This window comes from Mesoplodon bidens (genome assembly GCF_964165515.1).
Source record: "Mesoplodon bidens genome assembly, chromosome: 3".
In the NCBI taxonomy this organism is placed as follows: Eukaryota; Metazoa; Chordata; class Mammalia; order Artiodactyla; family Ziphiidae; genus Mesoplodon; species Mesoplodon bidens.
The window spans coordinates 36,227,093-36,249,003 of NC_138178.1; the positions used below are offsets into that span (position 1 = coordinate 36,227,093).

Below are 21,911 nucleotides of genomic sequence, written 5' to 3' on the forward strand. Positions count from 1 at the left end.
GTTTTGTCTGGATGTTTACCAATGTCTGTTTACCACTGCTTTCTATACCTGCTTAGTTTTGTCTGGATGTTTACCAATGTCTGTTTACCACTGCTTTCTATACCCTACCTCTTCTTTCTGAACTCATGTTAAAGAAGTATATCTTCCAGCAGTTTTTTCCACAGTGTATCACTCCTTTGTCTTTTGGTTGTTGCACATGAGAAGAAGTCTGATGGCGGTCTAACACTAGTTCCTTTGTAAGCCATCTGTCTTCTCTCACAGCTTTTACTCTTGGAGCTCAATGCTCTGCAGTTTCACTGTGTTGTTTATTCCTCCTACTTGGGATTTGATGTGCCCTGTAAATATACGGACTTGCATCTGTCAAGTCCTGAGGGACTCTCAGGCTTTCTCTGGATAGTGCTTCTCCCCATTTCTTCTCCCCTCTGGATCACCTAATTTCGACACATTTTGAAGCATTTCATTCTATCCATATTTTAACTTTGCTTTCACATTTTCCATTTTTAATCTCTGTGCTGCAGAGTCATTTTCTTAAGTCTTCCAATTTACTAATTCTCTCTTTAGTTATGTCTGGTTTTCTGTTAAACCTGTACAGAAGTTTTCCTTTTTTTAAAAAAAAACACATTTATTTATTTATTTATTTGGCTGTGCCAGTCTTAGGTGCGGCATGAGGGATCTTTTAGTTCTGGCATGTGGGATCTTTAGTTGTGGCATGTGGATCTTAGTTGCGATATGCATGGGGGATCTAGCTCCCTGAGTAGGGATGGAACCCAGGCCCCCTGCATTGGGAGAGTGGAGTCTTAGCCACTGGACCACCAGGGAAGTCCCTCCATTTGTTTTGATGACTGTATCCTTCATACCTAGAATGTCTCTTTGGTTCTTTTTCAAATCTTTTTTTTTTTTTTCAATGCTCCTTTGGTTTACCTTATGGTTTCTGTTGCTTCTTGTACCTCTTCAAACATGTTAAGATACTTATCTTAAAGTCTCCTTCTGATTTTTCTGTCTCTACCTCATGATGGTTGAGTTCCTTGTGGGATCATTTCCTTTTCTTTCCTGGCGCCTAGAGGAGCAGAGAGGGCTTTCTTCCCACATCAGTCCACAGTTATCAACTTAGGTCACATGTCTCCACACAGGAAAAAGGGGCCTTTGTTTCTTTAGACAAAGAGACCCCTGAGGGGCTGGCCTTGTCAGATCTCCAGAGTGCCCTGACATCTCTGAATGGGCATCAGGTACCCAGGACCCATCCCTGAGAGCCCCTCCAGGGTGCATGATCTCTCTGAATGGGTGCCAACTGGTGAATTAAGGTATTTCTGAGAATCTGTCAACATAGTCACCTGGCCCTTTGTGACCCTGAAAAAGTCATTTAACCATTCATCTTTTCTGTAAAATAAAGGTATCTTCTTTATTTACAGGGAGAAAAAAAAGTATTTTAAGTAGTATAAAACTTCAAAGAAAAGGTGGCACATGTTGTCTTAAAAACAAATAGTTTAATTTCATTTTTATCTGGAACAAAGACATACAAGTTTAAAAGGAAACAGCAAGTGCTTTGACATGTCATCATGTGTCATTTTTTATGGTGCTACTTTTCAAAATCTGAAGATACAGAACCTTTATAAATTTCAGGAAGCAAAATGCAGATGAAAACAGATTGGTTATAAAACGTCAATTCACTAAATACTGCATTTTTTCTGTTTTTATGGAGAATATTTCATAGAAACACTATAAAATAAGGTAGACGTTTGGAAATTCAATTATAAAACTTTAGGAAAAAAGTGTGGAGTCCTAGTTTCTTTCACTTTGGGGAGTCACCTGCAGAGCCCGTCAGACAACTAGAGCAGTTTCTGAGCTCTGGTTGCTGTACAGGAGCCCTTCTCGTTGAGTGCTTCTAGGATCAGACCCACCCACAAAACAGCTTTTCCCAATTAGTATCAATCAGGAAAGTTTAACATACACAAATATTTCTATAGTGCAGTAAAAATGTCATTTTATATTTTAAATTTGCATTATGAAAATAAGTCTGTACACAAAGTAATACATATTTAATGAATATGAATCATGTAAATTTGGTTATGGCATTTAAAGTTGGCTTTGGCTTTGAAGTATTTTTAAATTCATAGAAAATATTGAACTAATAAAATAAATAAAAAATTTTAATAATTGATATTAATAATCAACTTCAAAATTTCTTTGCATTTTCTGTTCAATTTTAAAAGAGAAGTCATTGCACCTTCTATGATGTGAAAAAAGATCCGATTGCCATTAGCTGTTCTTAAGTGCTGAACATAACTGAGAGAAACTGCAACAAGACACTCTGTCACTGGCAGGAAATCCATCACCGTCCTTCGCGGGGGCAGTCCCGAGCTCATGTTTTAACGGACGCGAATGCAAACCATGGTTCTCACGTGACTTTCTGAAGAGCCCCTGCAGCAGGCCCAGGTACCTTGAGTGGACTAAGTCTCACTTTATGGCAATGGCATCAGATGGTGGCTACAGAAGGTTGCTGACGTCCCTGTGTGCTCTTACAGGCTCTGCAGACCAGGGGACGAAAGGACCAAGGAACTCTGACTGCCCTCAGGAATCCCAAGTGACTGGAGGGACACAGCGTCAGGGCCCCAGGCAGTGTCGCCCACTATTCAGGAGGTGGGCGGAGGCTCCGCAGCTTCATTTCGTCCAGTCCCTTCCAGTATTTAAAATTGTTGTCAAGATGCTGCATTAACTCAGGCAGGTCTACAAAGGCTGGAGAAAAAAGATTCACAGCCTCAGTAAATTTAGACTTTGAGGCTTTCTAAGGAGAGAGCATTTTATGGAAGAGGGGCGGAGAGGAGTAGACAACTGCACAGTGCTCAGCAGACACAGCAAACCCAGCGGCTGGAATGAACTAAAGCCAAGTCCTGTGCTCAGTGCCAGCAGCTCCCCTGTAACCACCTGGCGCGCTGACAACTGGTAGATGAAGCAGAAGGGGGACTCATCTGCATACTCACCATTTGATCAGCACCTTTGGGCCCAGGGTGCCAGGAGCCAGGCCCTACGCCCTGACTGGCTCTCCTGGGTGTCTCCCTGCCCGCCCCCCAACCCTTTATACCACCATCTTCCACCTGCAGCACATCCCCTAGGGCATGAGTGGGGAGCAAGTCATTTTACATAAGAAGAAAATGGGGCCAGGAGAGGCCATGAATCTGGACTCAAGGAGCTGCGGAGCCTGCAGTCTGGCCCCAAGGCTGCAGCTCTTTCCACCGTCTGAGTCCTTCCCCCACCTCCCAGCACCCTGAGATGGGGGTTCGTCTCCTGCCCATGGATCTGGACAGGGAGTATTAGTGGAGCTCCTTCCCTGAGAGTCCTTTACGTGACAGGCTCCTGCATGCACTTGAGGTTGAAGAAGAGGGACGTGTACCCGTCAGAGACCAGCCTGCTCTCGGGTCGGCTACCACGTGAGGCGGGAGAAGCTGGGGGAGCAGATGGCAAAAGGGCTCCCACAGAATGATGTGGGGTTTGGAATCAGCGTAAGTGTTTCTGAATCCTGGGCTCTCCACCACTGGCTGTGCAGCCCCAAGTTCAATCCTCTCATCTATGAAACCGGCACAACAATGTCTAGCCCCTGGGGCCAGGGGCAGTTGAGGAGGAAGAGTACAGAGAGCACCCCGCCCCCACGGCCCTCAGTGTCAGCTCACTGCTTCTCCTCAGCCCTTCTTCAAAGTCTGAGCCCCCAAACATATTCTACAGTCAAAAACTACACTATGCACTACTTAATAGGCAGTTCCCCGTTACTGAGGGAAAGATGCTCAAAGCGTTCTTACCGTCCCAAGCAGCAAACATGTCTGTGATGAAGTAGTCAATGAAAGAGATTTGGGATTTGGGGATGCTGCAGGTATTTCTGTCAAAAACTGGCATCACTACAGGCAAGTCCTGTCGCTTCTCTTCATCAGTCTGCAAAGCAGAAAATGCCAGAATTACGAGACTCCAGTATCTGGCTCCACTCCCCATCAGGAGCAACCCCTCTGCCAAAAGCCTCTCTTGGCAGCCCAGAGCGCTCGTGGGGAGAAGCCGATTACAGCACCAGCCAACAACCTGGATCTGCCACTACATACCATGTTGTCCCCAATGGGGACTGCTCTATGCCAGGGGCACCAAGGACACCCCAACCCAACCCACATTTTCAACACCTGGAAACCTCTTGCTGAAGCTCCTGAGGTACGATTGCAAACGGTACCTGCAGTGCATGAGCACACTAGTCAGCTCAGCCATCCTCCCACCTGGCAGGCGTTTCAAGGGCCTGATCCAGGGCGGCAATGGTGAGTGAGAAACAGCCCCCTTCACAGAGAAGGGACAAGTGGCTGCTTCTCATCTTGGGCCAAATTATTTTATTTGAATAAGTTCTGAACACGCTTGAGGTAAAAAAGAGCTCTGGGATGAGTTTTTTATGTACTTTGATAGACGCTTCCAGAACATCTTCAGGATTCCAGAAAGATATGTAAAAAGCTGAAAATATAATTAAGATCCTGGGGGGAAAGGCAAGTCTATCTTGAAAGATACAAAGGAGTTTCTTGTTCTTTTTATTCATAAGGTTGCTTTCTTCCAAGGGTCCCGGAGAAAAGGATGAGGGGATGCCTGGAGGGTGATGATGAAGCAGGGGCTCTTCCTGGAACGAGGTGGGAACTCAGAGGGTTTATGGGTGCGATTAGAATCACCGAGAGGTCCGTGCTGGAGCAGGCAACCAGGGCTGAGAGTTAAGCAGACGGTCACGCGAGGGGCAGGATGAGGGGGACTGAGTGTAGGACCAAGTAAGGCCAGGGTGGGCCTGGCTAGAAGGGCTGGAGCTATTCTCTGGCTCTGGAAGGTACAGCTGTCCTCAGGGGCACCTGATCATTGTTCCTGATGGTCCAGGCAGGCTGCCCTGTTGGGCCAGGCATAGTGAGAAGATGACAGAAGGGGTGGCGATCCTGGGACGAGATAAATTGTTGACCAGTCATGGCCTCTGGAGGGCCGGTCAGTGAGAGCAAGGGCTGAGGACAGGAGGTATGTGGTGTGCTCGGCCATCTGCCAGAAGCCTGACTCTGGTGGCTGAGCTCTGTGGGCCATCGGGGGCTGTGGGAGAGTGGAGGACATTTCTTGAGTGGCCAACACTGGGACAAGAATTCAGGTGTTCAGTGGAACCAAAAGAAAACCTACTCTTGAGGTTCGGAGCCTGTCCCTCCAACTCTTACCCCTGGAACTGTTCCCATAGGGCAAACTGGGCCAGTCCCCTTGTTGTTCTCGACAACTGGCCAGGAGCTGCCTCCCGTGTTCCGTTCCACTTCTATTCTGCTGTCTTGGCCGAGTCCTGGCAATCACCAGCAGGGCCACAGGGACTGGTTAGAAGTCACCTTGCCATGCACAAAGGTGGATCCGAGGCCCGAGCCACTGGAAGAACTAGGCCCCACAGCTAACAGCAGGTGACTTTCCCTGGAAGTGACAATGACTCACTACAGCTCTCAACATGGAATCTCCACTTGAGGGCAGCAGGTAACCTTTGGGGGTTTTCCTAGGAGGGACTGTACCTAGCACCATGCTGCAGAGATGTACTTATGCTAGGTGGGTGTTGAGGGTGCTGGGGACAGGGCTAAGAAAGAGGCCTGTGCTCCCTGTGTTCAGGTGGATGGTGCTAGACTATGGGTCAGGGCAGAAGGCAGCAGTAAGAGCCCCTGCTGCTCCAGGCCAGGGAGCCAAGTCGCACACACTTGACTAGGATTGTACAGCCCAGCGAGCCCTGAGAGGCAGGGCAGAGACTATCTACACCAGTTGTCTGGCCAGGAGCAACTCCAGGAGGTGTGGAAGGTAGGGTGAGGGTGCTCTGGGAAGAGACTAGGGAATATTGACAAGTCTTGGCCTCTGCTGGCTGGTGAAGCCTCTGCTGTTAGGCCACAGGCTGGCAGCCCCGTCCCCCAGTGCTGTCGCAGAAAATTGCAGGGTTAGCTCTACGCGAGTCTCTGCCCTGGTGTGTATGGGAAGGGGCGGAGGGTGCAGGAATAGCCTCAGGTTCACAGCCCACTGGCCTGTCTGGCTCAGAGAGCAGTACCAGAGGGTGGGTGCTCTCCTGGCACTCCCCCCTGGTCGTGCTGGATAATGAACCAGCTCTCTTGGGAAAGCCATAGCAGAGGCTCACTGAGCTCAGCAGTTCATGGCTCCAGAGGCTTTTCTGTCGGTGCTGCACTCTAGGCCTGCCCTCCCCTCTACATGGAAGCAGCTGACTTGTTGAAGGGCAATGAAAACGCTCATGCTTGTATTTCTTCTCTTTGGCCCAATGTGACAGGTACATGGAGCTTCTCAGGCCCTTATTCTCTTTTGAAGACCACTGTTTGCCAATGAGGTCCTCTGTGCCCATGCCCCACTTCTAGGCCACCAATGAGATCTCCACGCCTGGGAGACAGTCAAAGATTCTACAGTAATCACGTGAATCTCCAATCAAGAAAAGGTCATACTCACAGTGGTAGGAAGTGTCATGGTATTTGTACTCACCGTTGCCCCACTCCTCCCTAGCATAGTCTTGGTCCAGGTGAGACAGCAGCCCAGCTCTCAACTGTTTAAATCGAACTGGAAGGCGTGTAGGGCCGACCTTATCTGCAACATTCCACCCTGTCTGGAGTTTGTCTAAAGGACTAGCCTCTATTTCACCTAATCCAGCTCTCGGGTGGAAGAGCAATGGTTACTGCCTGGGAAAGCTGCATGGAGATGACAGACACACAGATGCCTGCGGTAAGAGAGTACAGGTGGAGACAAACAAATGCACCATTTAAGGCCCCAAGGAAAAGCCTCTTGGGGAAATTAAGATATTCAAAAGCAGCTGTATATAGAGGGGAACTGTCTTGGGCAAGACATGCTCAGAAAAGACCTGAAGAGACCGTAAGCTTTCATGTTGGCTAATCCCAAGACTCAGAGCATGCCCAGATAATTAGCGCAAGACTTTCCTGGCACAGAGCCAAAGTGCAAAGACGGGGAGAGGTGGCTGTTTTTTCAAATGTCCAATTTTCAACAACAACAAAAAATCACAAGCCCAAAGAAACAAAAACATAACCCATTCAAAAGAAGAAAATAAATTGGCAGAAACCATCCCTAAAGAGGTACCCGCAGTGATTGACTTTAAAACAACTATCTTAAATATGCACTAGTGCTAAAAGAAAACATGGATTAAATGCTAAAGGAAATCAGGAAAATGATATATGAACAAAATGAGAGTATCCATAAAGAGACAGAAATTATAAAGAAGAGCTGAATAACAATTCTGGAGCTGAAAAACACAAAAAGTGAATTGAAAAATTCACTAGAGGGGTTCAACAGCAGATCTGAGCAGGTAGAAGAAAGAATCAATAAAAATTTGAAGATAGGACATTTGAAATTATCAAGTCTGAAGAGGAGAAAGAAAAAGAAAAGTGACAAGACCCTAAGTAATTTACAGGACAACCTCAAACAGACAAATACATGCATTATCAGAGTGTAGGAAAGAGGAAAAAAAAAAAGGAGCAGAGATTATTTGAAGAAATAATAGCCCACTGGGCATATACCCAGAGAAAACCATAATTCAAAAAAAGACACATGCACCCCAATGTTCACTGAAGCACTATTTACAATAGCCAGGTCACACCCATTGACAGACGAATGAATAAAGAAGATGTGGTACATATATACAATGGAATATTACTCAGCCATAAAAAGGAATGAAATTGGGTCATTTGCAGAGACGTGGATGGGCCTAGAAACTACCATACAGAGTGAAGTAAGTCAGAAAGAGAAAAACAAATATCATATATTAACGCATATATGTGGAATCTAGAAAAATGGTGTAGATGAACCAGTTTGCAAGGCAGAAATAGACACAGATGTAGAGAACAAACGTATGGATACCAAGGGGGGAAAGCAGGGGCGTGGATGGTGGTGGTGGGATGAACTGGGAGATTGGTATTGACAATATATACACCAATATGTATAAAACAGATAACTAATAAGAACCTGCTTTATAAAAAAAATAAATTCAAAAAAAGAGGAAGAAATAATAGCCCATAACTGCCATAACTTGAAGAAAAACATAAATTTACAAACCCAAGAAGGTAAACAACTCCAAGTAGGATAAACCCCCAAACAACCATATTGAAACACATTATAACCAAACTGTCAAAAGCCAAGACAAAGTGAGAATCTTGAAAGCAGCAAGAGGAAAGTGACTCATCACATACACACGAGAAGACAGACTCAATAAGATGATCAGCTGATTTCTCAGCAGAAACCTTGGAGGCCAGTAGACACTGGGATAATTACATAAGGGGCTAAAAGAAAAAAACCTGTCAACCCATAATTCTATATCTGGCAGACTGTCCTTCAAAAACGAGGAAGAAATGAAGACATTCCCAGATAAACAAAAGCAAAAGTCATTACCACTAGATCTAGCCTACAAGAAATGATAAAGGGAGTCTTATCAGGTTGAAGTGAAAGGAAGCTAGATGGCAGCTTAAAGTCATAAAGATATAAAGATCTCCAGTAAAGGTAAATACATAAGCACATATGAAAAAGAGTATTATTGCAATTTTGGCTTGAAATTCCACTTTTTATTTTCTACAGGATTTAAAAGACAAGTGCATAAAAATTACAAATCTGTGTTAATAGGCACACAATATATAAATACATTATTTGTGACATCAAGAACATATTTGTGACATCAAGAACAAAGTGGGGGACTTCCTTGGTGCCGCAGTAGTTAAGAATCCGCCTGCCAACGCAGGGGGCATGGGTTCGAGCCCTGGTCTGGGAAGATCCCACATGCCATGGAGCAGCTAAGCCTGTGCGCCACAACTACTGAGCCTGCACTCTAGAGCCCTTGAGCCACAACTACTGAACCCATGTGCCACAACTACTGAAGCCCACGCACCTAGAGCCCATGCTCTGCAACGAGAAGCCACTGCAATGAGAAGACCACGCTTTGCAATGAAGAGTAGCCCCCGCTCACCGCAACTAGAGAAAGCCTGTGCCCACTGACGAAAACCCAATGCACCCAAAAAATAAAGACATTTATTAAAAAAAAAAAAGAAAGTGGGGTGGAGAAACAGAGCTGTATAGGAGTTTGTGTATACAACTGAGATATAGGTTGGTATCAACAACTTAAACTGCTAGAACTTTAGGATGTTATAATGTAATTCCTGTGGTAACCATAAAGAAAGTTACCCATAGAATATCTGCAAAGGAAATGAGAAGTGGATCAAACATGGTGCCACAAAAAAAATCAAACACAAAGGCGGTAATGGAAAAAATGAGGGACAAAAAAGCTATAAGGCATGCATAAGACAAAGTGGGAAAAGTATGTCCTTCTCTGTCAGTAATTATTTTAAATGTAAATGGATTAAACTCCCCAATCTAAAGGCACAGCTGGCAGAATGGATAAAAACACATGATCCAACTATATTTTGTCTACAAAAACTCACTTACATTAGATACCAGGATATAGGTTGAAAGTGAAAGGATGGAAAAAGATATTCCATGCAGATAACCAAAAGAAAGCTGAGGTGGCTTTGGTAATATCAGACAAAAAAGACTTTAAAGTCAAAAATGGTTCCAAGAGACAAAGGACATTATTAATAAATGGGTCAATTCACCAAGAAGATTTAACAATTATAAGCACATATGGACCAAACAATTGGAGTTCCAAAATATATGAAGAAAACACTGTCAGAATTGAAGGGAGAAACAGACACTTCTACAATAATAGTTGGAGACTTCAATAACACACTTTGAATAATGGATAGAACAGCCAGATCAATAAGGAATTAAGGACTTGAACAACACTGTTAACCAATTGGACCCAATAGACATAGAGAACATTCACCCAAAAACAGAATACATATTTTTCTCAAGTGCAAATGGAACATTCTCCAGGATAGAATATATGTATGTTAGGCCAAAAAACAAGTCAATGGATTTTAAAAGATCAAAATCATACAAAGTACCTTTTCCAATAACAGTGGAATGAAACTGGAAATCAACAACAGAAAGTAAACTGAAAGTGGAAATTAAACAATACACTCTCAACCAAAGGGTCAAAGAAGAAATCACAAGGTAAATTTTAAGATACCCAGAGACAAAAATGAAAACACTATGTATGGAAAGGTATGGAATGCAGTAAAAGCAGTGCTAAGAGGGAAATTTATAGCTGTAAATGCCTATGTTAAAAAGGAAGAAAGCTCTTAAATCAACAACCTAACTTTAGACCTTAAGGAACTAGAAAAAGAACAAATTAAACCCAAAGCTAGCAAAAGGAAGGAACTAATAGACTAGAGCAGAGATAAGAAAAATGGAGAATAGAAAAACAAATGGAGAAAATCAACAAAACCAAAAGTTGGTTCCTTGAAAAGATCAACAAAATTGAAAAAACTTTAGCTAGATTGACTAAAAAAAAAGAAAGCCTCCAATTACTGAAATCAGAAATGGAAGTAGGGACACATTACTATTGATTTTACAAAAATAAAAGGATTATAAGGAAGCGCCATGAGCAACTGTATGCCAACAAACTGGATAACTTAGATGAAATGTACAAATTCCTACCCACACAACCTACTAAGGCTGAATTATGAAGAAACAGAATCTCAATAGACCTAAAACTAGTCAGGATATTCAGTTGGTAATAAAAAACCTCCCAGCAAAGAAAAGCTCAGGACCAGATGGCTTCACCTGTGAATTCTACCAAGCTCTTCAATACAATTAACACCAATCCTTCTCAAACACTTCCAAAAATTTGAAGAGAACACTTCCTAACTCAATCAATGAGGCCAGCATTGCTCAGATACCAAAGCCTGACAAAGACACAAGAAAACTACAGACTGATATCCCTTATGAATACTGATGCAAAACCCCTCAACAGTAGCATATTAAAGGATCATACACCATGACTAAGTGGGACTTTAGTCCTGAAATATAAGGATGATTCAGCATCTGTAATCAATTGATGTAATATACTACATTAAAAGAATGAAAGAAAAACCAAGATCATCTAAAATGGTAATTTTGTTTTACCACAGTAAAACAAACAAAACCTCTGATAAACTGCTTCCCAAAGTGACAATGATTTTAAAAAATTGGTATTTTTAATTAGGTGGTTTGGCTTATTATTGAGTTCTTTATATATCCTGAATACAACCCCTTGTCAGATATGATTTGTGTATATTTTCTTCCAGTGTGCCTTCCCTGTTCATTTTCTTAGCTGTGTTTAGATGAGAATAATTTCTGAATTTTGGTTCTCACCAAATTTTCTTTCTATGGTTGCTGTTTTCTGTACCTAAGAAACATCTATCCCATTCCAATTAATTGAGCATATTCTATGTTTTCTCTAAAACTTTTGTATTTAGGTCTATGATCCATTGTGAACTGATATTTCTCCACAGAATGAGGTAGGAGTTGTGGTTCATTTTTTGTTGGATAGAGATATCCAAATATTCCAACATCACTTGCTGAAAAAAATTTTCCTTTCCCCACTGATTGTATAATTGTGGCCTATTTCTGGGATTTCTATTGTGTCCCATCAATGTATTTGTTATCTTTATGCCAGTATCACACCAGCTTGGTTATTGTAAGTTCTGAAGTCAAATAGTATAAATCGTCCAACTTCTTCAAGTTTGTGTTCTTTATTCAAGGTCCTTCAGCTTTCCATATAAATTTTAGAATCAGTTTGTCAATTTTTACCAAAAAAAACTGCTGGGATTCTGATTGGGACTACATTGAATCTATACATTGATTTGGATAGAACTGTATCTTAACAGCATTGAGCCTTCCAATCTGTGGACATGGTACACCTCTCCCTTTATTGGAGTGTTCTTTCTGAGCAATGTTTTGTGGTTTTCAGTGTAAAGAACTGGCCTTCTTTTGTTAAATTTATCCTAAGTAATTTTTGTTTTTTATTGCTATTGTAAATGGGATTGGGTTTTTAGTTTCATTTTCCCATTGTTTGCATCTAGTACACCAAATAATACAACTGACTTTGTATAATGAGCTTGTATCCTATAACCTTGCTAAATAATTTCCACTTATTAATGCTAGTAATTGTTTTGTACACTCCTTAGAGTTTTCAACATTAAAAAGAATCATGTCATCTGCAAATAGAAACAAATTTATGTCTTACTTTCTGTTCTTTGTACATCTTTATTTCCTTTGCCTTGTTGCAATGGCTAGGACTGCCAATAAAATGTTGGATAAAAGGAGTCCGAATGGGTACCCTTGCCTTGTTTCCAATCTTAAAGAAAATGTATTTAATATTTCCTTCTAAAGTTTATATGGAATGGTGAAGGACCTTGTATAAACAAAGCAAATTTGAAAAAGTTGAAGTTTATACTATTTGCCTTCAGAAGTTAACAATAATCAAGTCAGTGTGGTATTGGCATAAAGATAACAAATACACTGATGGAACAGAATAGAATGGGTACCCTTCCCTTGTTTCCAATCTTAATAAAAATGTATTTAATATTTCACCATTAAATATAATGATAGCTATAAGTTTTTGAAGATACCCTTTTAAAAATAAGTTCTATTCCTTGTTTGCTAAAAATTTTTACGATGAATGGATGCTGAATTTTGTCAAATGCTTTTTCTCCATCTACTGAAATAATCATATGGTTTTTCTCCTTTAATTAGTATGGTGAATTATAATAATTGATTTTTCTGATATTAAACCAACCTCACATTTTGGGGGATAACTCTATTTAGTGATATATTAACCCTCTTTATATACTGTTCAATTAAGTACCTCTGCATCTGTGTTCATGAGGATTATGAACTGTAATTTTCTCCTGGTACTGTCTTTGTCAGTTTACATATCAGGATAATAATGGCTTCATAAAATGAGTTGAAAAGTGTTCTCACCTCTATTTTCTCATATAATTTGTAAGACTAGCATTATTTCTTCCTTAAATGTTTGATAGACTTCTTCAATGAAACCATTTAGAGTTTTCTTTGTGAAAAAAATCTTTAAGTAAAACATTTTGATAAAGAATTTCTTTACTGTGGGCCTTCTAAGGTTATTGCTTAATCCTTTGTGTTTTGGTAAATTATAATTTTCAAGGAATTCATCCATTTCATTTGTCAAATTTATTCTTGTCAATTTGACAAGAATCTGTTATTTCTTGTCACTGTCAAATGATGATACTTTCATTCCTGATACTGGTAATTTGCATTCCCTCTTTCCTCTTGATTATTCCAGCTAGGTATTCACCAATTTTGTTAATTCTGTCAAAGAATGAACTTTTGGCTTTGTAATTTTTTAAACTATTAATTTAATTTTTATTTTATATTGGAATATAGTTGATTTACAATGTTATGTTAGTTTCAGGTATATAGCAAAGTGATTCAGTTATACATATACATATATCCATTCTTTTTCAGATTCTTTTCCCATATAGGTTATTACAGAATATTGAGTAGAGTTCCCTGTGTTATATACAGGTCCTTGTTGACTATCTATTTTATATATAGTAGTGTGTATCTGTTAATCCCAAACTCCTAATTTATCCCTCCCCACCATGTTTCCCCTTTGGTAATCATAGGTTTGTTTCTGAAGTCTGTGAGCCTGTTTCTGTTTTGTAAATAAGTTCATTTTTATCATTTTTTAAGATTCCACATAGAAGTGATATCATATGGCATTTGTCTTTCTCTGTCTGAGTTACTTCACTTAGTATGATAACCTCTAGGTCCATCCATGTTGCTGCAAATGGCATTATTTCATTGTTTTTTATCGCTGAGTAATATTCCATTGTATATATGTGCCACATTTTCTTTATCCATTTCTTTATCCATCCTCTGTCAATGGACATTTAGGTTGCTTCCATGTCTTGGCTATTGTAAATAGTGCTGCAAGGAACACTGGGGTGCACGTATCCTTTCGGATTATGGTTTTCTTCAGATATATGCCCAGGAGTGGGATTTCGGGATCATATGGTAGTTCTAGCTTTAGCTTTTTGAGGAACCTCCATACTGTTCTCCATGGTGGCTGTAACAATTTACATTCCCACCAACAGTGCAGGAGGGTTCCCTTTTCTCCACACCCTCTCCAGCATTTAGTTTGTAGACTTTTTAAAAATATATAAATTTATTTTATTTATTTATTTTTGGCTGAGTTGGGTCTTCATTGCTGCGTGTGGGCTTCTTATTGCAGTGGCTTCTCTTGTTGCAGAGCATGGGCTCTAGGTGCACGGGCTTCAGTAGTTGTGGCTCACGGGCTCTAGAGCGCAGGCTCAGTAGCTGTGGTGCATGGGCTAAGTTGCTCTGCGGTATGTGGGATCTTCCTGGACCAGGGCTGAAACCCGTGTCCCCTGCATTGGCAGGCGGATTCCTAACCACTGCGCCACAGGGAAGCCCGTGTTTGTAGACTTTTTTGATGATGGCCATTCTGACTGGTGCGAGGTAGTACCGCATGGTAGTTCTGATTTGCATTTCTCTAACAACTAGTGATGATGAGCATCTTTTCATGTCCTCTTTGGCCATCTGTATGTCTTCTTTGGAGAAATGTCTATTTATATCTTCTGCCTATTCTTTGATTGGGTTGTTTGTTTTTTTGATATAGAGCTGCATGAGCTGTTTGTATATTTTGGAGATTAATCCCTTGTCAGTTGCTTCGTTTGCAAATATTTTCTGATTCTGTGGGTTGTATTTTCATTTTGTTTACGGATTCCTTTGCTGTGCAAAAGCTTTTAAGTTTAATTAGATCCCATTTGCTTATTTTTGTTTTTATTTTCATTACTCTAGGAGGTGGATCGAAAAAGATATTGCTGCGGGCTTCCCTGATGGCGCAGTGGTTGAACATCCGCCTGCCGATGCAGGGGACACGGGTTCGTGCCCCGGTCCGGGAAGATCCCACATGCCACGGAGCGGCTGGGCCCGTGAGTCATGGCCGCTGAGCCTGTGCGTCCGGAGCCTGTGCTCCGCAACGGGAGAGGCCCCAACAGTGAGAGGCCCGCATACCGCAAAAAAAAAAAAAAGAAAAAAAAAAGATATTGCTGCAATTTATGTCAAAGAGTGTTCTGCCTATGTTTTCCTCTCTAAGAGTTTTATAGTATCTGGTCTTACATTTAGGTCTTTAATCCATTTTGAGTTTATTTTTGTGTACGGGGTTAGAGAATGTTTTAATTTCATTCTTCTACATGTAGCTGTCCAGTTTTCACAGCACCACTTATTGAAGAGACTGTCTTCTTCATTGTATATTCTTGCCTCCTTTGTTGTAGATTAAGGACCACAGGTGGGTGGGTTTATTTCTGGGTTTTCTATCCTGTTCCATTGATCTATATTTCTGTTTCTGTGCCTGTACCATACTGCTTTGATGACTGTAGGTTTGTAGTATAGTCTGATGTCAGGGAGCCTGATCCCTCCAGCTCTGTTTTTCCTTCTCAGGATTGCTTTGTCTATTCAGGGTCTTTTGTGTTTCCATACAGATTTCAAAATTTTTTGTTCTAATTCTGTGAAAAATGCCACTGGTAATTTGATACAGATTACAGTGAATCTATAGATTGCCTTGGGCAGTATAGTCATTTTGACAATATTGATTCTTCCAATCCAGGAACATGGTATATCTGTCCATCTGTTTGTGTCATCTTTGATTTCTTTCATCAGTGTCTTATAGTTTTCGGAGTACAGGTATTTTACCCCTTCCCCCTTAGGTAGGTTTATTCCTAGGTATTTTATTCTTTCTGTTGCAATGGTGAATGGGATTGTTTCCTTAATTTCTCTTTCTGATATTCTGTTGTTAGTGTATAGGAATGCAAGAGATTTCTGTGTGTTAATTTTGTATCCTGCAATTTTACCGAATTCATTGATGAGCCCTAGTAGTTTATGGTAGCATCTTCAAGATTTTCTGTGTATAGTAACATGTCATTTGCAAACAGTGACAGTTTTACTTCTTCTTTTCCAATTTGGATTCTTTTCATTTCTTTTTCCTCTCTGCTGTGGCTAGGACTTCCAAAACTACCTTGAATAAAAGTGGCGAGAGTGCACATCGTTGTCTTGTTCCTGATCTGAGAGGAAATGCTTTCAGCTTTTCACCATTCAGTATGGTGTTAGCTGTGGGTTTGTCATACATGGCCTTTATTATGTTGCAGTAGGTTCCCTCTATGCCCACTTTCTGGAGACTTATTTATCATAAGTGGGTGTCGAATTTTCTCAGCAGCTTTTACTGCCATCTATTGAGATGATCACATGGTTTTTATTCCTCAACTTGTTAATGTGGCATATCACACTGATTGATTTGCAGATACTGAAGAATCCTTGCATGCCCAGGATAAAACCCACTTGATCATAATGTATCATCCTTTTAATGTATTGTTGGATTCGATTTGCTAGTATTTTGTTGAGGATTTTTGCATGTATGTTCATCAGTGATATTGGTCTGTAATTTCCTTTTTTTGTGGTATCTTTGTCTGGTGTCGGTATCAGGGTAAAGGTGGCCTCATAGAATGAGTTTGGGAGTGTTCCTTCCTCTGCAATGTTTTGGAATAGTTTCAGAAGGAGAGGTGTTAACTCTCATCTAAATGTTTGATAGAATTCACCTGTGAAGCCATCTGGTCCTGAACTTTTGTTTGTTGGGAGTTTTTTAATCACAGTTTCAACTTCAGTACTTGTGATTGCTCTGTTCATATTTTCTATTTCTTCCTGGTTCAGTCTTGGAAGGTTGTACCTTTCTAAGAATTTGTCCATTTCTTCTAGGTTGTCCAGTTTATTGGCATATGATTGCCTGTAGTAGTCTCTTATGATCCTTTGTATTTCTGTGTTGTCAGTTGTAACTTCTTTTTCATTTCTAATTTTATCAATTTGAGCCCTCTCCCTTTTTTCTTGATGAGTGTTATCAAGAAAAAGGTTTATCAATTTTGTTTATCTTTTCACAGAACCAGCTTTTAGTGTCATTGATTTTTTTCTGTTTTCTTCATTTCTATTTCATTTATTTCTGCTCTGATCTTTGTGATTTCTTTCCCTTACTAACTTTGGGTTTTGTTTGTTCTTCTTTCTCTAGTTGCTTTAGGTGTAAGGTTAGGTTGTTTACTTGAGATTTTTTTTTCTTGTTTCCTGAGGTAAGATTGTATAGCTATAAAATTCCCTCTTAGAACTTCTTTAGCTATGTCCCATAGGCTCTGGATTGTCATGCTTTCATTTTCATTTGTCTCTAGGTATTTTTTGATTTCCTCTTTGATCTCATCAGTGATCCACTGGTTGTTTAGTAACATATTGTTTGGCCTCCACATGTTTGTGTTTTTTAGTTTTTATTTCTTGTAGTTGATTTCTAATCTATAGCCTTGTGGTTGGAAAAGATGCTTGATATGATTTGTTTTCTTAAATTTACTGAGGCTTGCTCTACAGCCCAGCATGTGATCCTGCAGAATTTCCATGTGCACTTGAGAAGAAGGGGTATTCTGCTGCTGTCGGATGGAATGGTCTATAAATATCAATTAAGTCCATCTGCTCTAATGTGTCATTTAAGGCCTGTGTTTCCTTACTGATTTTCTGTCTGGATAATCTGTCCAGTGATGTAAGTGGGGTGTTAAAGTCCCTCACTATTATTGTGTTACTGTCGATTTCTCCTTTTATGCTGTTAGCAATTTGCCTTATATATTGAAGTGCTACTATGTTGGGTGCATACGTATTTACAAGTATTATATCTTCTTCTTGGATTGATCCCTTGATCATTTTGTAGTGTCCTTCTTTGTCTCTTATAACAGTCTTTAAAGTCTATTTTGTCTGATATGAGTATTGCTACTCCAGCTTTCTTTTGATTTCCATTTGCATAGAATACCTTTTTCCATCTCCTCACTTTCAGTCTGTATGTGTCCCTAGATCTGAAGTGGGTCTCCTGTAGACAGCATATATAGGGGTCTTGTTTTTGTAACCATTCAGCCAGTCTATGTCTTTTGGTTGGAGCATTTAATCCATTTACATTTAAGGTAATTATCAATATGTATGTTAACTGTTTTAGATTTGTTTTCGTAGGTCTTTTTTCTTCCATACCTCTTTTGTTCTCTTGTGATTTGATGGCCATCTTTAGTATTGTGTTTGGATTGCTTTTTCTTTTTTGTTTATCTATTGTAGTTTTTTGGTTTGCAGTTACCATGATGTTTTGGTACAGCCGTCTATATATATACAAGATTGTTTTAAGTTGCTGGTCTCTTAGTTTCAAATGGATTTCCAATATCCTGTGTTTGTACTCTCCTCAAAACCTCTTTGCTGGTCTTGATATCATATTTGTGTGTGGATGATTCCCTACCTTTACTGTATGTTTGCCTTTCCTGGTGAGCTCTCCCATTTGTAATTTTCTTGTTTGTAGTTGTGACTTTTTCTTTTCCACATAGAGAAGTTCCTTTAGCATTTGTTATAAAGCTGGTTTGGTGGTACTGAATTCTCTTAGTTTTTGCTTGTCTGTAAAGCTTTTGATTTCTCCCATCAAATCTGAATGAGAGCATTGCTGGGTAGAGTATTCTTGGTTGTAGGTTTTTCCCTTTCATCACTTTAAATATATCTTGCCCCTCTCTTCTGGCCTGCAGAATTTCTGCTGAAAAATTGGGGATTCCCTTGTATACTATTTGTTGCTTTTCTCTGTCTTTAATTTTTGTCAATTTTATTAATATGTGTCTCAGTGCGTTCATCCTTGGGTTTAACCTGTATGGGACTCTCTGCGCTTCCTGGACTTGAGTGAGTGTTTCCTTTCCTGTGTTAGGGAAGTTTTCGGTTATTATCTCTTCAAATATTTTCTTAGGCCCTTTCTCTCTCTCTTCTCCTTCTGGGACCCCTATAATGTGAATTTTGGTGCATTTAATGTTGTCCCAGAGGTCTCTGAGACTGTCTTCATTTCTTTTCATTGTTTCTTCTCTTTTCTGTTCCGCAGCAGTGATTTCCACCAACCTGTTTTCCAGCTCTCTTATTTGTTCTACTACTTCATTTATTCTGCTGTTGATTCCTTCGACTGTATTTTTCATTTCAGTTATTGTATTGTTCATCTCTGTCTGTTCTTTCAATCTTCTAGCTTTTCATTAAACATTTCTTGTATCTTCTCAGTCTTGCCTCCATTCTTTTTCCATGATCTTGGATCATCTTTACTATTGTTATTCTGAATTCTTTTTCAGGCAGACTGCCTATCTCCACTTCACTTAGTTGTTCTTCCAGGGTTTTATCTTATTCCGTTGTCTGGAACATATTTCTCTGCCATCTCATTTTGTCTAACTTTCTGTGTTTGTGGGCTCTGTTCCTTGGGCAGCAGGACTGTAGTTCTTCTTGCTTCTGGTGTCTGCCCCCTGGTGGGTGAGGTTGGTCCAGGGGCTTGTGCAGGTTTCTTCATGGGAGGGACTGGTATCTGCCCACTTGTGGGTGGAGCTGGATCTTGTCCCTCTGATGGGCAGGGCCATGTCAAGGGGTGTGTCTAGAGGTGGCTGTGAGCTCAGGACGACTTCAGGCAGCCTGTCTGTTGATGGCTGGGGCTGTGTTCCCACCCTGTTGGTATTTTGGCCTGAGGCATCCCAGCACTGGATCCTGCAGGCTGTTGGGTGGGGCCAGGTCTCAGTGCCAAAATGGCAACCTCCAGGAGAGCTCACACCAAGGAATATCCCGTAGGGGCCTCTGCCACCAGTGTCCTTGCCCCGGCAGTGGGCCATAGATGACCCCCATCTCCTCAGGAGACCCTCCAAGACCCACAGGTAGGTCTGGCCCAAGCTCATACGGAGTCACTGCTTTGCCCTGGGTTCCAGTGGATGTGAAACCTTGTGTGTGCCCTCCGAGAGTGGAGTCTGTTTCCCCCAGTCCTGTGGAGCTCCTGCACTCAAGCCTCACTGGCCTTCCAAGTCAAATGTTCTGGGGGCTCCTCCTCCTGATGCCAGACCCCCAGGCTGGGGAGGCCTGACGTGGGGTTTAGAACTCTCACTCCTGTTGGAGGGCCTCTACGATATGTATTTTCCAGTTTGTGGGTCGCCCACCTGGTGGGTATGGGATTTGATTATATTGTGAAAGTGCCCCTCCTACCATCTCGTTGTGGCTTTTTCTTTGTCTTTGGATGTAGGATATCTTTTTTGGTAGGTTCCAGTCTTTTTTTGTTGATGGTTGTTAAGCAGTCAGTTGTGATTTTTGTGTTTTCATAAGAGAAGATGCACTCAAGTCCTTCTACTCCACCATCTTGTCTCCTATAATTTTTTCTACTGTCTGTTTTCTATTTCCTCATTTTTTGCTCTTATATTTATTATTTCTTTCTTACTTACTTTGGGTTTACTTTGTCTTCTTTTTCTAGTTTCTTAAAGAGAAATCTAAGTCATTAACTTTAGGGCTTTTTCTCTAATTATAAATGTCCCTCTAATCACTTTTAGTTGCATCCCACAATTTTAATATACTTTCATTAACATTTAATTCTATATATTTTCTAATTTCCTTTATCTGACCTATGGATTATTTAGGAATGTGTTGTCAATTTCTGAATATTTGGTGTTTACCTAGATACCTTACTGTAACTGATTTCATTCCACTGTGGCTGGAGAACATATTCTGTAAGATTTCAATTATTTTTCCTCTACAATGCAATGTTATAATTTGTGCTTAAGATATTTCTATGTATTTAGAGAAATTAAAAGGAGGAAAGAATCTTTTAGTTACCCAGCTGTTTACCATTTTTTAAAGTGTTTTTGTATTTTTATTTGGTTATAATTGACATAATAACACTATATTAGTTTCAGGTGTACAACATAATGATTCAATATTTGCATATATTGCAAAATGATCACCATAATAAACCTAGTTAACATCTGTCACCATATATAGTTACAGAAATTTTTTCTGGTAATAACAACTTTTAACATCTACTCTCTTAGCAACCTTCAAATATGTAGTACTGTATTAACTACAGTTGCCATGTTGTACATTATAACCCCATGACTTATTTACTTTATAACTAGGAGTTTGTACCTTTTGACTCCCTTCACCAGTTTTGCACCCCAACTCACTCATCTGGCAACCACCAATCTGTTCTCTGTAAGATTCCACATATAAGTAAGATCATATGGTATTTGTCTTTTTTGCTTAGCATAAACCCCTTAAGGTCCATCCATGTTGTCAAAAATGGCAAGAGTTCATTCTCTTTTAATGGCTAAATAATATTGCGTGTGTGTGTGTGTATATATATATATCTATCTATATATACACACACACACACACATCTTCTTACCCACTGACCCATCAGTAGATGTTTAGGTTGTTTCCAAGTTGGCTATTATAAATAATGCTGCAGTGAACATGGGGGTGCGTACAGCTTTTGGGGTTTGTTTTCTTTGGATAAACACCCAGAAGTAGAATCGCTGGATTATATGGTAGTCCTATTTTTAATTTTTTGAGGAACCTCCATACTGGCTGCACCAATTTACATTGGTACATTGTGTACCAACAATGCACAAGGGCTCTCTTTTCTCCTTATCCTTGATAACACTTGTTATTTCTTATCTTTTTGATAATAGCCATTCTGACAGATATGAGGTGATATTTCATTGTGGTTTTGCTAGTTACCGTTTTTGGTGCTTTTCATTCCTTCCTAAAGATCCAATTTTATATCTAGTGTCATTTCCTTTCAGCCTTAAGAACTTCCTTTAGCACTTCTTATATTGCAGGTTTACTGGTGATGAATTCTGTTAGCTTTTCCTTGTCTGACAATGTGTTTCTTTTGCCTTCATTCTTTTTTTTTTTTTTTTTTTCTTTTTTTTTTCTTTTTGCGGTATGCGGGCCTCTCACTCTTGTGGCCTCTCCCGTTGCGGAGCACAGGCTCTGGATGCGCAGGCCCAGCGGCCATGGCTCACGGGCCCAGCCGCTCCGCGGCATATGGGATCCTCCCAGACCGGGGCACAAACCCGTATCCCCTGCATCGGCAGGCGGACTCTCAACCACTGCGCCACCAGGGAGGCCCTTGCCTT

General features: G+C 40.6%; 1 protein-coding gene across 2 annotated transcripts in view; it reads right to left on the reverse strand.

Moving 5' to 3' along the window:
* Positions 1-1,481: 1,481 nt before the first annotated feature.
* Positions 1,482-21,911, reverse strand: part of PDE8A (phosphodiesterase 8A) — a 102,665-nt gene continuing 82,235 nt past the window's right edge. For both annotated transcript variants that reach the window (XM_081228466.1, XM_081228465.1), the window contains exons 21-22: positions 3,792-3,921; positions 1,482-2,733 (exon numbers count right to left, since the gene is read on the reverse strand). In XM_081228466.1, coding sequence (XP_081084592.1) covers positions 2,627-2,733; positions 3,792-3,921 — 237 coding nt within the window. In that variant the 3' untranslated portion in view covers positions 1,482-2,626. The remainder of the gene's footprint in view (positions 2,734-3,791; positions 3,922-21,911) is intronic.